At 33.6% G+C, this 13,297-nt stretch overlaps 2 protein-coding genes across 2 annotated transcripts; one reads left to right on the top strand and one right to left on the bottom strand.

The window, feature by feature from the left end:
- Positions 1-4,049: 4,049 nt before the first annotated feature.
- LOC134684118 (uncharacterized) lies at positions 4,050-6,006 on the bottom strand. Its single transcript, XM_063543397.1, has 2 exons — positions 5,570-6,006; positions 4,050-4,823 (listed from the first exon to the last, which is right to left on the bottom strand). Exons 1-2 carry the CDS (start codon positions 5,991-5,993, stop codon positions 4,423-4,425), a joined length of 825 nt encoding a protein of 274 aa, XP_063399467.1. The 5' UTR covers positions 5,994-6,006; the 3' UTR covers positions 4,050-4,422.
- A 3,864-nt stretch (positions 6,007-9,870) lies between these two features.
- LOC134684837 (uncharacterized) lies at positions 9,871-12,574 on the top strand. Its single transcript, XM_063544147.1, has 3 exons — positions 9,871-9,874; positions 10,436-10,936; positions 12,165-12,574. The coding sequence occupies exons 1-3, from the start codon at positions 9,871-9,873 to the stop codon at positions 12,563-12,565; spliced, it is 906 nt and encodes a 301-aa protein (XP_063400217.1). The 3' UTR covers positions 12,566-12,574.
- Positions 12,575-13,297: the final 723 nt, after the last annotated feature.

Raw genomic sequence — 13,297 nt, forward strand, 5'->3', positions numbered from 1 at the left:
AGTCGATGCCGTCTTTGCCCTTTATTCCCTTATCACTAAGTCTTTGAGTAAAGGTAAACGTTTATACTGTTGCTTTGTAGATTACACTAGAGCTTTTGATAGTGTCACACATTACAAATTGTGGCAAAGATTAGTCAGATGTGGAGTAACTGGTAGACTTTTAAATGTCATTAAATCTATGTATAGCAAATTAAAAACTTGTGTAAAACTTAATGGAAAATTTTCTGAATTTTTTGAATGTACTGTTGGTCTAATGCAAGGGGAATCCTTATCTCCTCTGTTGTACTCATTATATGTCAATGATATGGAGATAGAACTTATTACACAAAATTGTAAATCATATGAACTTAAAATGTTAAATCTGTACTTGTTAATGTACGCTGACGATATGGTTTTATTTAGTGAAAGTATTACTGATCTACAAAATATGATAGATGCTGTAAATGTTTATTCAAATAAGTATGATTTGTACATAAATTTGTCAAAAACCAAAATTGTAGTTTTTAGAAACAGAGGGAAAATTTGACCAGAAGAGCAATGGTATATTGATGGAAAGGCTATTGATATATGTAACGAGTTCATGTATTTGGGAATTTTATTTTATTATACTGGTAACTTTGCAAATACTCAAAAGAAACTATCAGACCAGACAGGGTAAAAAGGCTGTGTTTAGTATATTCAATAAAATACATGATGATTATTATAATCCTGAAACTTTGTTATCATTATTTGATACTTATGTAGCAAGTATACTGAATTATTGCTCGGAAATATGGGGATTCCATATGGCACCAAATATTGAAAAAGTTCATTTGTATTTTTTAAAACGTATTCTTAAAGTCAAAATGAGTGCTGTAACTAATATGATTTATTGTGAATTAGGTAGATTGCCAATGTACATTGAAAGGCAGTATAGAATGGTCAAATATTGGATAAAAATTTTGAGTACAGAAAATTGTATATTAAAGAATTGCTATGATGAGATGTATGACAGAAGTTCTATTAAAAAAAACGATAAACAAAACTGGTGTTGTAAAATTAGAGATATTTTGTTTAGATATGGATTTAATTATGTTTGGTTAAACCAAAGTGTAGTTTGTAAAGATGTTTTTCTTTCACAATTAAAAGAAAGAATGCTTGGTGCATTCATTAGTGAAGTAACTATGTTTTTTGAGAATTCAAATAAATGTCATTTGTATAGATACATGTATAGTACACACACATTGCAATTCTATTTAGATAGACCTGTAAATTATATATACAAACCATACATTTGTAAATATCGTATATCAGCTCATATATTAAGTATAGAAACAGGTAGATATTATAATGTTGATAAAAATAATAGACTATGTACAAATTGTGATACTAGCTCTATTGAAGATGAATACCATTTTATACTTGAATGTAAAAAATATAGTCAGATTCGAGAAAAGTATATAAAAAAGTATTATTGGAGAAATCCTTCTACATTCAAACTTATCCAGTTGTTATCTGTCAGAAATATCAAAGAATTGAATAACTTAGGTATATTTCTAAAATCTGCAGAAAAACTTAGAATTTAATTGCAGTAAATTATATTTTTGTTCTCACTTTATTTAAGTAATTATATTATTCTCCGCTCGTATTTTGTATTTTGTATTATGTATTATGTATTATGTATTATACGTTCTTTCATGCACACCTTAAATTTATATATATTATATATTTCTTGTGAAATTCTTATATTGGTGTAAAATTGTGTATATGTATCCTATAAGCTGTATTGCTTTCGGAATAAAGTATTATTATTGTTGTATGGAAGAATTGTAAGCTGTACATGTCTGCCTGGCAAGGTTCATCTGAACTTGACCTCATTTTCATGGTTCATTGGTCAATGTGTACTTTTCTTGTTTAAGTCTGTTTCTTAAAATAGATAGGTCAACTATATTTAGTGTATTGAATGATTGTAAGGTGTACATATATTTCTTGTTTGGTTTGTATAACCTTGCAGAATTCATTTTCTTTGATCATGTTAAGTTTATGTGAAAGCTCTATATTTAGGAATATCAACATAAATAATATCAATGATTAGTAAAGAAGGCGAGACATTTCAGCGTGTGCACTCTTGTTACCTATTATGTAGATGTTTGTTTTGTTCACGCATCGTTGTCAACATAATGTAACTTGATGCGACTGTCATACAAGTTAGAGGTTTCTAGCTATAAAACTATGCTCAATCCACCATTTTCTACGTAAAAAATGCCTGTGCCGCGTCAGGAAATCTGTCTTGTGATGCGTTTGAGCTTTCTAATTTAGCCATTTGATTGGGTTTTTGAATTTTCAGTATTTTTATGATTTCACTTTTTCCCATGAAATATTACGAATTTTGATTTCGTGGTTCTGCCAATCTCTGCTTACAAAGCCTCGAGAAAAATTATGTAATTAGTTAAACATTTGAATTCGTAGTTCATCTCTGCACACGAATATATGAGGGTCAAGAATATAAAGAGACCTGAATCCCCCTTAAATCAATCATGACACTCATCGATAAAGGCTAACATCAATTGGGAAGAGAGATGACAGTCAGGCGAACATGTTTTGTTCACATGATATGTAATTCAACGTTAAACTGTCAGGAAAGTGCATTGGAGAAAGAATTTTTTTTTTTTTATAGTGTTACTTTTTATATTGTAATGTTACTCAACCGTTTAAAACCGTTTAAACCCGCTTCATTTGTATGCACCTATCCTAAGCCAGGAGCAAGTTCAGTGGTTGTAGTCAGGTTCGCAGGTGTTGTTCGTTTTTGTCGCAAAAGCAAGACATAGCGATCCTACATTCAGTCGTCGGCGGCGGTGTCCACAAATATTCACTCTGTGATTTTAAGGATGTACTTAGATGAGGTTTTGGAATTTGTGTTCAAATGTTCGGACTCTTTGGTTTTTTTCCATACAATACAATGTAAAATATTTTGCCCCATAACACCCATTTGGAATGTTCGGACTCTCGGTGTTTTTCTATACAATAGTATGTAAAATATTTTGCCCCATAACACCCATTTATTTTTTCATGTATAAGACTTATAAGCTCATGAAAGGTCATTTTCAAAATTTTAGAAGATTCTTAATTTTTTCCTTTTGTTTTGGGACCCAAATAATACCAATGCAAATATAAGGTAAAAGTCCGAAACAACCTTTTCCCGCAATATTTTTAATCTCAAATATCTCAAAAAGGAGGTCCATGACCTACTAATATCAATATTTTTAGCTTATCTTTATCCTTAATTGAAGATCTACCAGTTTATAGTCTCAATTTTAATTTCTTAATTTCTTAATTTTTACCTAACCTCACCTAAGAGTAAGTACATCCTTAATAACTTTCTTAAACTATCCAGGATTTCTATCAACATTGGACAGAAGCAATTTATGATCAGAAGATAGTATCCAGAAGTAAATTTTGTAAAAAAAAGAATACTTTTTCTGCCAGTTTACATTAAATTCATTAGATTCATAAACCATCCTGTATTTTATCCAAACTTTTACAGAAGCAGTTACATTTATCAGATTCATAACCCATCCTGGCTTTTCGTAAAACTTGGACAGAATCAAAAGATAGAACCTAGAGGTTTGTTGAGCCTGCGACGACTAGCAGTAAGAGAAAACGAGACACAGTGTTCCGTGCAACCGGTACGATTTTTTTAAATTTTAACTTTTATGTATACACAATTATCTTCTCCATTAATATTTTGGGTTGCAAACAAATCATTTTTAACACATCCCCCCATCCCCAGGCCAAAAATCAAATGGTCATCCCCTTTGTAAGTGATTAAGTCAGAAATGTATTTTATTTCGTTTGAAATAGGGTTTTTCCCGTTTGCTATTTGTAGTTATCATTTATAGATGGGAACTAGTATAACTAGTTCGGATACTGGTTTTGTAACAGTATGTACTATTTATAAGTTTGATGTTAGGTGCAGAAGGCACGAGGAAAGTTATGGCGGTTTTTATGGGTGGGGATTAATTGTACTATATAAAGTTTGGGATTTAAATGTATTCGTATCGAAGGTGCTCGCAGTTACGTCGAATTGAAGTTGGTCACATAGGTATATGTGCAGTTGCTGCTATGTTTATTGTACGTACAGGCGTTGGAGGTATTAGCCGACGAAAAAGAAACGATGCGAAAGAGGAACAATGTTATATGTCATGTATTTATATATTGTTTCAATCGAAGAAATATGTACAATAAAGTAAAATAAAATATTGTATCGCAAGAAAAAATACGATGTTACTGCGAGCAACTAATCCTTTATCTGTGTTTGTCTTGTTTATAGCCTATTGAATTTAGAGATAAAATACTTTAAATTCGGACGAGTAGGGCGAGGGAGAATTTAATTGCTCCTGCTCACCTTGAGCTCTCTACACATTGTTATCATATATTCTTTGATTATATCACTTTAACTATTGTTAGACACGAATAGTCGCTGTGTATCATCATGTCTTTATTTCCAGGTTTTATATCGATACTATCACCTTTCTGTAATTCTGTGACCACAATTGCAGCATTCGATTGATGATATTTTTGGTTTTCTGCATTATAATTGTTGATATTTCCTTTAATTAGTTCTTTACTATTTTTAGATATTTTCACAAATGCATAATTTGTACTTGACATAATGACGACAGATATATGGTACAGACCAGAGACTTCACACACAAATACACCACTAGATTTAAATGAGGTTAGATGTTGGTTGCTGATTCCTTCTCTCGTCTTGATGTCCGAGAATTTTATAGTTGTTGGTGGACTGACAGTAGAATGAGAAGCATCACATGCTGACAGGGCAACTAAAAGAAAAATATACTATTGATATTATGAAAAATAACAGTAAGAGAAACAAATTTAATTCATCTCATCCTAGACCAGAATTGAGATTCATGGTAATGAGATATAATCATCTACATTATGCCGTGCTAATCAAAGTCAAACAAATTTGTCTATGATTCATTTTGCTTGGTTATGGAAAAGTGCATTCTTCAAAACGGATGGTTTGTGATTGTTTCTCGATCTTGTTGAGATTGGTAACATGTAGTCTGGTTATAGAATTGTATTATCTTTTTTTTGTCACGATTATGTCGGTATCCTTTCGATTTTAGATTTTCCCTATTTTTTTGTCGCATCATTAAAATATTACTTTTGCATGTAGGAATACAAGGAGGTGTTGGACTTGCGAGTAATCGTCAATGAGACAGCAACCTTTCTTTATATATATGACCTATATGGAACTTTGCGGTACAATTTTATAGAGATCCATAGACTTACCCGAGTAATTGTCTGGTAACCAGAATATCCTAGTTTTAAAGCCTCTGCTTTATATATTTAACCCGTTATTCCTTAACGTTTTTGGTGAAAACTCCCAAAATCAATCCAAACCTTTCGTTAGACATGCAGATACGTACACCTTTACTCAAATTATTGTCTGAAAACCAAATGTCATCGGACGATGACGACGACGCTGACAACGTCAAAATATCATACGACCGCAGAAATCAAAACCTTCATTGATATGTTGTATGGTAAAATGTAAACTTACCCCTTGTATTTATGTCATTGACAGTTATAGCCAAATTCTTCAACTCTTCCATTTCTTTCCGTAAAGTAGCAATGTCCTGGTTTACTTCAGTCATTTGGTTTCGGTTATCTCCCATATGTTCTTCAATCTTTTGTTGTAAGGCGTCAAACTTGTTGTTTACTTTCCCTAAAATTTTACTCGACACTATATCTTCTTTAAGCTTATCGTCAAATTTGGATTCTATTGTTGCATTTATTATTTTCCGTAGAGGCATTTCTATCGACCGGACTATATGCAAACTAATATGAGTTGAATTTACAATTGCAACCAGTGGTGCCCCATTGTTATCCACTATCGGGGCTACAAATTTATCTAAGTCCTGACATTTGCATGAGTAATTCATCCACAGAAAAATAAAAATCGGCGAATAATATTGTCTAAACATTTTGAAAAACAGTGGTAATACTTTTCATCGACTAAATCCCCAAACAGTACAAAGTCGTTTAAATAAGGAATTAAGCATTATGTAAAAAAATCATCTTTGTTTCGTGTCACAGAAAAGGTTACGTTCTTCTCTTTCTTAATTTAAAGAAATAACTTTCCGTAAATCATTAATTGAATTAGTGCCAGATGAAAGAATCATTTAAAAGATTATATAAATTTAAACCAGAACGTGATCAATTTAAGAGGAGCGTAAAGGAGGAGGTATCTGCAAGGAAGAACTTGAAAAAAAATTGCCATTCCACGACGAATGAACAATTAAAAATGTCCTGCACGCTGATCTTTTTATCGATTTCACGAAACACGGTGAATAACGAACCTTTTTCATTTAACGGTACTCGGTACATAACATTTAAAAAAAACCTATGACCGTACTTCACTCCTTACAATAAAATAGCTTAATTGTAAACAAATTGCCATATGGTGATACCTTTATCTTTAACTTATTTTAAAAGATACACGTATTCAAGAGTGCATTTCTTTCTAACATAAACGAGGCAAACCGCTATAAGTGCTCACATGTTTTGATCATTTAATTCTGACATACGTTTTCAAGTTTACTTATCATTTAAAAGTTCATCACGTATTCAAGAGTGCATTTCTTTCAAACACAAACAATGCAAACGGCTAAGCGCGCAAATGTTTTCATCGGCGTTTTACGTTTCCGCAAATTGGCATTACTTTTCCGGAAAAAAAGATGACGTTTCCGGAAAAAATAGATTGCGTTTCCGCAAATAAATATCTTACTTTTCCGGGAAAAAAGTAACTATTCCGCAAAAAAAAAAATATTACTTTTCCGCAAATAATTAAGGAATACATGTTGATCGAAAGCAAAGCCATAATAAAAATATCAAATATTTTTAAGTTAAAACGTATGCTCAAAAGTTAGCACTAATCCGATATACCTTGATATGAATTCATAAGTCAGTTCTGGTAGAATATTTGTAGCCCACACGTCGTACAAAGTCCAGAGTAGTACACTCACCGTTTACAAGTTTTATATTTTGTTCAAGAAGGAAGTCCATCTTTTCCTTTTCATATTTCTAAACGGGTGCTTTTACAGTTAGAGTTCTCACCTTAATGTAAGATGTTGTCTGCAGTTACAATAACACATCGACACAGACAAAAAAGAAAAGACTCAGCACCATTCGTTGTTCTCTTTTGGTCGGGGTCAGGAGGTGATGCCCAAATGGTTGGTGGAAATCTCGAATTGCTATCTATATAAAACTCCAATATATAATCGGCAAACTTCATGCATTTGTCGTCAGATGGAGAATCGGCTATTAATTCAACAAAGCATTCTTTAATCATGTCAGTTTGCAAGTTAGCCAAACCAAAGAAATGTGTTAGCCATTTACCAAAATCCTTACCAAAGTCAACTAGTTATATCTAATATATTGAAGATTTAAGATCAGAACCTTTTCTTTATTAAGAAAATAAAATAAAATATTTATCTAATATAATTATATTCAAATATTTATAATTTACCAGGTAACTGTCCGGAAAAGTAATAAATACAAATTGCGGAAACGTATACTTTAAATTTGCGGAAACGTAGTATTGGGACTTTGAAAAATTAGCGGAAATGCAATACGCCCGTTTTGATCACTTCTTTCAAACATACGTTTGCAAAGTTTTCATAAACTTTGACAAACTATACTAACGCTAGAAATGCGTCAGCAGTTTGTCGTTTGTCGTTTGTTAGTACAAAAATTTGAAAGTTTTTAAATGGGCAGCATGTGAGGTACTTACCGTACACAGGATAAAAACTGTATATTCTAATGTACCACAAAATTAATTTCCCAAGTAATGTACATGTTCTGGCACAATTGGTCTCCACAGATACAATCATGCTCTGACACTGTATGCCTTTGAAACCTTACAGTCGGTCTCCCCATATATGACCAAGCTCTGTCACTTTATGCCTTTGAAACCTTACAGTCGGTCTCCCCATATATGACCAAGCTCTGTCACTTTATGCCTTTGAAACCTTACAGTCGGTCTCCCCATATATGACCAAGCTCTGACACTTTATGCCTTTGAAACCTAACAGTCGGTCTCCCCATATGTGACCAAGCTCTGACACTGTATGCCTTTGAAACCTTACAGTCGGTATCCCCATATATGACCAAGCTCTGACACTTTATGCCTTTGAAACCTTACAGTCGGTCTCCCCATATATGACCAAGCTCTGACACTTTATGCCTTTGAAACTATACAGTCGGTCTCCCCATATATGACCAAGCTCTGACACTGTATGCCTTTGAAACCTTACAGTCGGTCTCCCCATATATGACCAAGCTCTGTCACTTTATGCCTTTGAAACCTTACAGTCGGTCTCCCCATATATGACCAAGCTCTGACACTGTATGCCTTTGAAACCTTACAGTCGGTCTCCCCATATATGACCAAGCTCTGTCACTTTATGCCTTTGAAACCTTACAGTCGGTCTCCCCATATATGACCAAGCTCTGACACTTTATGCCTTTGAAACCTTACAGTCGGTCTCCCCATATATGACCAAGCTCTGACACTTTATGCCTTTGAAATTTACAGTCGGTCTCCCCATATATGACCAAGCTCTGACACTTTATGCCTTTGTAACCCTACAATTGGTCCCACAGATATAATCAAGCTCTCTCACTTTATGCCTTTGTAACCTTACAATTGGTCTCCCCAGATATGACTAAGCTCTGACAATGTGTGCCTTTGTAACCTTACAGTTGGTCTCCCAAGATATGACCAAGCTCTGACACGTTATGCCTTTGTAACCTTACAGTTGGTCTCCACAGATATGAACAAGCTTTGACGCTTTATACCTTAGTAACCTCACAGTTTGTCTTACAAAAATGAACAAGCTCTGATATTTTATGCCTCTGTTACCTAACAAATTGATATCTCGAGAAATGTACAAACTCTGACACTTTAAGCAACTGTAACCTTACAGTAATGTATATCCTTTGACACTTTGTTCCCCTGATACCTTACAATTGGTCTCTCAAGATATGTACTAGCCCTGACACTTTATGTCTGTAATCATACAATTAGTCTCTCCCCAAAAGTACGAGCTCTAAATCTTTTCAGGCAAAAGAGGTTGGTCATGAATTTAACGTGATAATTGAACGTCCTCAACGACATAAACAAAAGGTACGAAAGAGATGGCTACAGTGCAAGTACTAAGAGTGGGTGCATTTCGTTTTTGCGCATTTAGGGATTAAACCTTTATGTTTGCATGCATCTTTTGATTACAATTGCGCGCATTTATTTTACAGGTACCTTTTAGATTAGTTATGTTTTAACATTTTAACATGTTATCTCTATATATTTCTAGTATTTAGTAATTAATCTAGACGTAAAACAGGTCACAGAGATCTTTATTTATGCATAATAAAACGGACTGAATATATCCTGCCTCAAAATCCCAGTTCCGCTTTTTTGTTGGTGAGCAGGAAATTCTAGAATATCAGAGGGGTTGCTTGTACTAGTAAAGTTAAGCAAAAATAAATTAAGGAATAAATACATGCTTGCAAGTATGATTACCTGTATTTACCTGAGTTTACCTGTCAGATAAATGCGCGCAAATGTAATCAAAAACTGCGCGCTAACGTAATGATTTTTTGCGCGCAAATGTAATGGTAATGCGCGCAAACGTTATGCACCGCTAGGGGCAGGGTTGGAGTCTTTCAAGTCTGAATTCTTGAATTTATTTATTAGGTCATTTCCCCATATAGTTGATTGTTTGTTAGCCCATTATTTTCGAATCTTAATAATTAATATACTTCATGCATATTGAGTACGAAAACAAATATACAATTTACATAATGGGTAAGTCGACAAGCTATAGGATGGAAAATTATGGTATGTTAGATAGGAGCAGATTGTTTAAAAAATTGTGGTCCAGTATAGTAACTAAAGACAGAGACATATAATACAATGGCGGATTTCACCCATAAAACCATCGGTATAATCGGCTTTCCGGTGGCTAATGCACTGCATTGGCTGTTACATAGACTCTACTAGAGTTGCGAATCTCTTGTATTATAATGTCTCTGCTATAGAGCATAGTTTATGATAACAACAGATCGAGGCCCAGTGACAGTGGGTGTAAACTAGGTCATGAAATCAAGGACGTTAAGACTTAATGTTACTTTATTTGAATATGCAGATAAAAACATTTTAACATGTATGAATTATATAATTATACATTTACTATCATCAATGCATAAAAACGGCTTACAATCTAAATTTGTTAATAACACATGCACAAGGTCCAAGCAAACAATTTCTTAAGTATAGATTACTTATTTTTATTCACTTTTAAATTTATACAATTTTTCAAAATGTGCGGGTTGGTTTTCCTTTGCTGTGCTTTGATGTTCACTTCAGGATTTCTTTTGGATCAGGAGCCGCACCAAGGTCAAGGTCAGACAGACATTGCCATCTTGGAACAAAAGTTTCTTGGACTAGAAGAAAAGAACGTTTTACTTGTAGATAATTTGAAAAGATTACAAATACAGTATGCTAGTTTAAGTTCGGCGCTATTGAATACAACTTCAGAACTCAAAAATATCCAAAAGAAAAACATTCAGCAACTCCAAACGGTTGATAGTTTACAACTGAAGCTGCAAACTATGGAAACATTGGTCAATTCTTCACACAGTCAGGAACAGGCTCGGAATCAAGATGTTCTTGTCTTGCAGACCCAAATGCAGGAAACTAAAACAAAGCTGTCGAACTCATATGCCAATTTCACCATCCAAATGCAGACAACAAATTCTAACCTCGAGAAACGCAATTATAGTATGGATCAGTTTCGTGCTTTGGAAGGACGTCTATATAATGTGGAAAAGAGGCAAACTGACTCGCTTGTGTCGGTGAAACAATCAGGTAAAAACAGTTAGATGTCTTTCGGTTAGTTTTGTTCTTGGGTTGATGTCTTATTGACGGTCCTACTAAAAAGCGCATGAGAGTGCCCCGGAAAAGAAAAAAAAACGCTTGGAAAAAAGGAAAACGCGCCGGAGGAAAGAAAAAGCGCCCGGGGAAAAAAATAAAACACCCGGGAGAATAAAATCATAATATTTCATAATAATAAATGTTTTCCTGAATACAAAAAAAATGAATCATTGCTTGTTTTGTCTAAGAGAGGGACGAAAAATACCAAAGGGAGAGTCAAACTCATGGATAGAAAATTAACTGACAACGCCATTGCTAAAAAAAAATATTTGTACAGAAGACAAAAACATAGAAAACTAAAGACTAAGCAACACGAACTACACCAAAAACTGGGGGTGATCTCAGGTGCTCCGGAAGGGTAAGCAGACGCTGTATATGTCCATTGTCTCCTTTTGTCAGCACATACTATTTAAGGATTATTGCTCCTCCGTTTTTTAAAAAAAACCGCTGTTTAATAGACTGTTATAAATTGATACGTACCTTTACTACAAAGGTTTGGTTTGCAAGTTTGACTGTACCAGTACGGATGCCTATAATTGCTAACATCCATTTTATTTGAACTTTGGTGGATAGTTGTCTCATGACAATAAAAAAATATTGATTTTTCATATATTTAACATTGGCACCGTGGATTTGGTTAACAGAATAATTAGAACATAATGGACACAGACGGAAGAGAAAAAAAATGGAAGAAAACTAATGTTAGAAAATAATAGGGTACTTCAATAGAGACAATTTGGCAAAAACAAAATTTAGAGAAAACATGAATACAGAAATGCTGACACATACTCTGTGGCATCTTTTTCATACATACTTGTAAAATGTTTTGCTGGCACAGTCTTTAATATAATAAACTTTAGCTAGTATATAACAAAACAATCTAAGAGAGGTCATTACAATTCAGCGTTATCATACATAACAATCTCATTAAAATCTAGAACTCGGATTACGTTTTACTACATACGCAATCCTAGTTCTATATTTCATTTCGATTGCATACATAGTTATGTATGACTAGCATAACAATTAATATGAATATGTGATTACATTTGGTTAAATATGATTACTGCTATTTACTAAAGTCCTATTGGAGTTCTCTCGAATTATGACTTATGTACCCAAAATACTCGATTTATTATTCTATACTTTTATTTTCTTTCAGTTGGCCTTTTTGCATGTGTTTCATCTTTGTCCTCTCTTAGTCAACGTACAACTATTAAATACCAGAAAATCAAGACAAGCGAGGGAATCACCAATCAGTATTTAACCTCGTTTGAATCTAGTGGTGTATTTGTGTGTGAAGTTCCTGGTCTGTACCATATTTCTGTTGTTACATTATCACCTACCCATCGCGCTTCTGTCGTGATTTATCTAAACAACGAACAACTATTGCGCGGCCATATTAACGATTATAATAGCGGGAATGGAGTTATGTATGATATAGGTGTGGGAATAGTAGTGACTAAACTAAAGAAAAATGAAACTATTAGTATAAAAACTGGACATATGGACATGGACATTGCTGCGGATGATTCTTGTCTCACAATAGTTAAAGTAGGCTGAGGAGTTAGATGAAGGAAAGAAAAATTCTAGGATTTGACACTCAAAAACATATATTGATGAAAAAGCGTTTAATGCGCTAGTATTTAGTATTAAAACTTGATATCATATTATTCTTTACAAAATAAAATGAATAATGGCACAAAACATATATATAGCTTTATTTTAACAATATCAATTACATTTATTTATGCTAAACTGGCTTAATATGGGCAAAAACCTTGGTGGTCAATTGATATGTATTAAAACTTGATCTATCATATCCTTAATAAATAATGACATTATTCCCGATTTCATAGACAATGACTGTAAATTATATTTTCTTGACACCACAATCTCGTCCTTTCTCCCTCAATTCTGACAATACCGAAAGCGGCAACAGTATGGGTGACACATGTGGAGCAGGAATTCTTTATTCATCCGGAGCACTACAGTTCAATTCCAGCTTACGATAGGGTTCGTATTGCTCATTCTTTATTTTGTCTTAGTTATATTGTATGAGTGTTCTTTGTTTTTTCGTCGTTTTCATATCCCTGCTTTAAAAAGTGGGGCTAACTGTTTTACCTCTGTCTGTCTGTTCGTCCGTCCGTCCGTCCTTCCCATTGATATTTTTTGTCGCATCTTTCCCTGAAACTATATCACAAAGATTTCTGTAATTTTGTTTCAAGGTTAATGTTAGTCAGCTATACCTTATGATGCGTTTTCAAATTCATCACACAATAACTTTCCGTTTAC

This window comes from Mytilus trossulus, chromosome 9, assembly GCF_036588685.1.
Source record: "Mytilus trossulus isolate FHL-02 chromosome 9, PNRI_Mtr1.1.1.hap1, whole genome shotgun sequence".
NCBI lineage: Eukaryota > Metazoa > Mollusca > Bivalvia > Mytilida > Mytilidae > Mytilus > Mytilus trossulus.

Coding starts and splice junctions, on each gene's coding strand:
- LOC134684118 (XM_063543397.1), bottom strand. CDS start 5,993: ATGTTTAGACAATATTATTCGCCGATTTTTATTTTTCTGTGGATGAAT. Junction 4,824..5,569: donor CAATGACATAAATACAAGGG/GTAAGTTTACAT, acceptor TTTTTCTTTTAG/TTGCCCTGTCAGCATGTGAT.
- LOC134684837 (XM_063544147.1), top strand. Junction 10,937..12,164: donor TGTGTCGGTGAAACAATCAG/GTAAAAACAGTT, acceptor ATTTTCTTTCAG/TTGGCCTTTTTGCATGTGTT.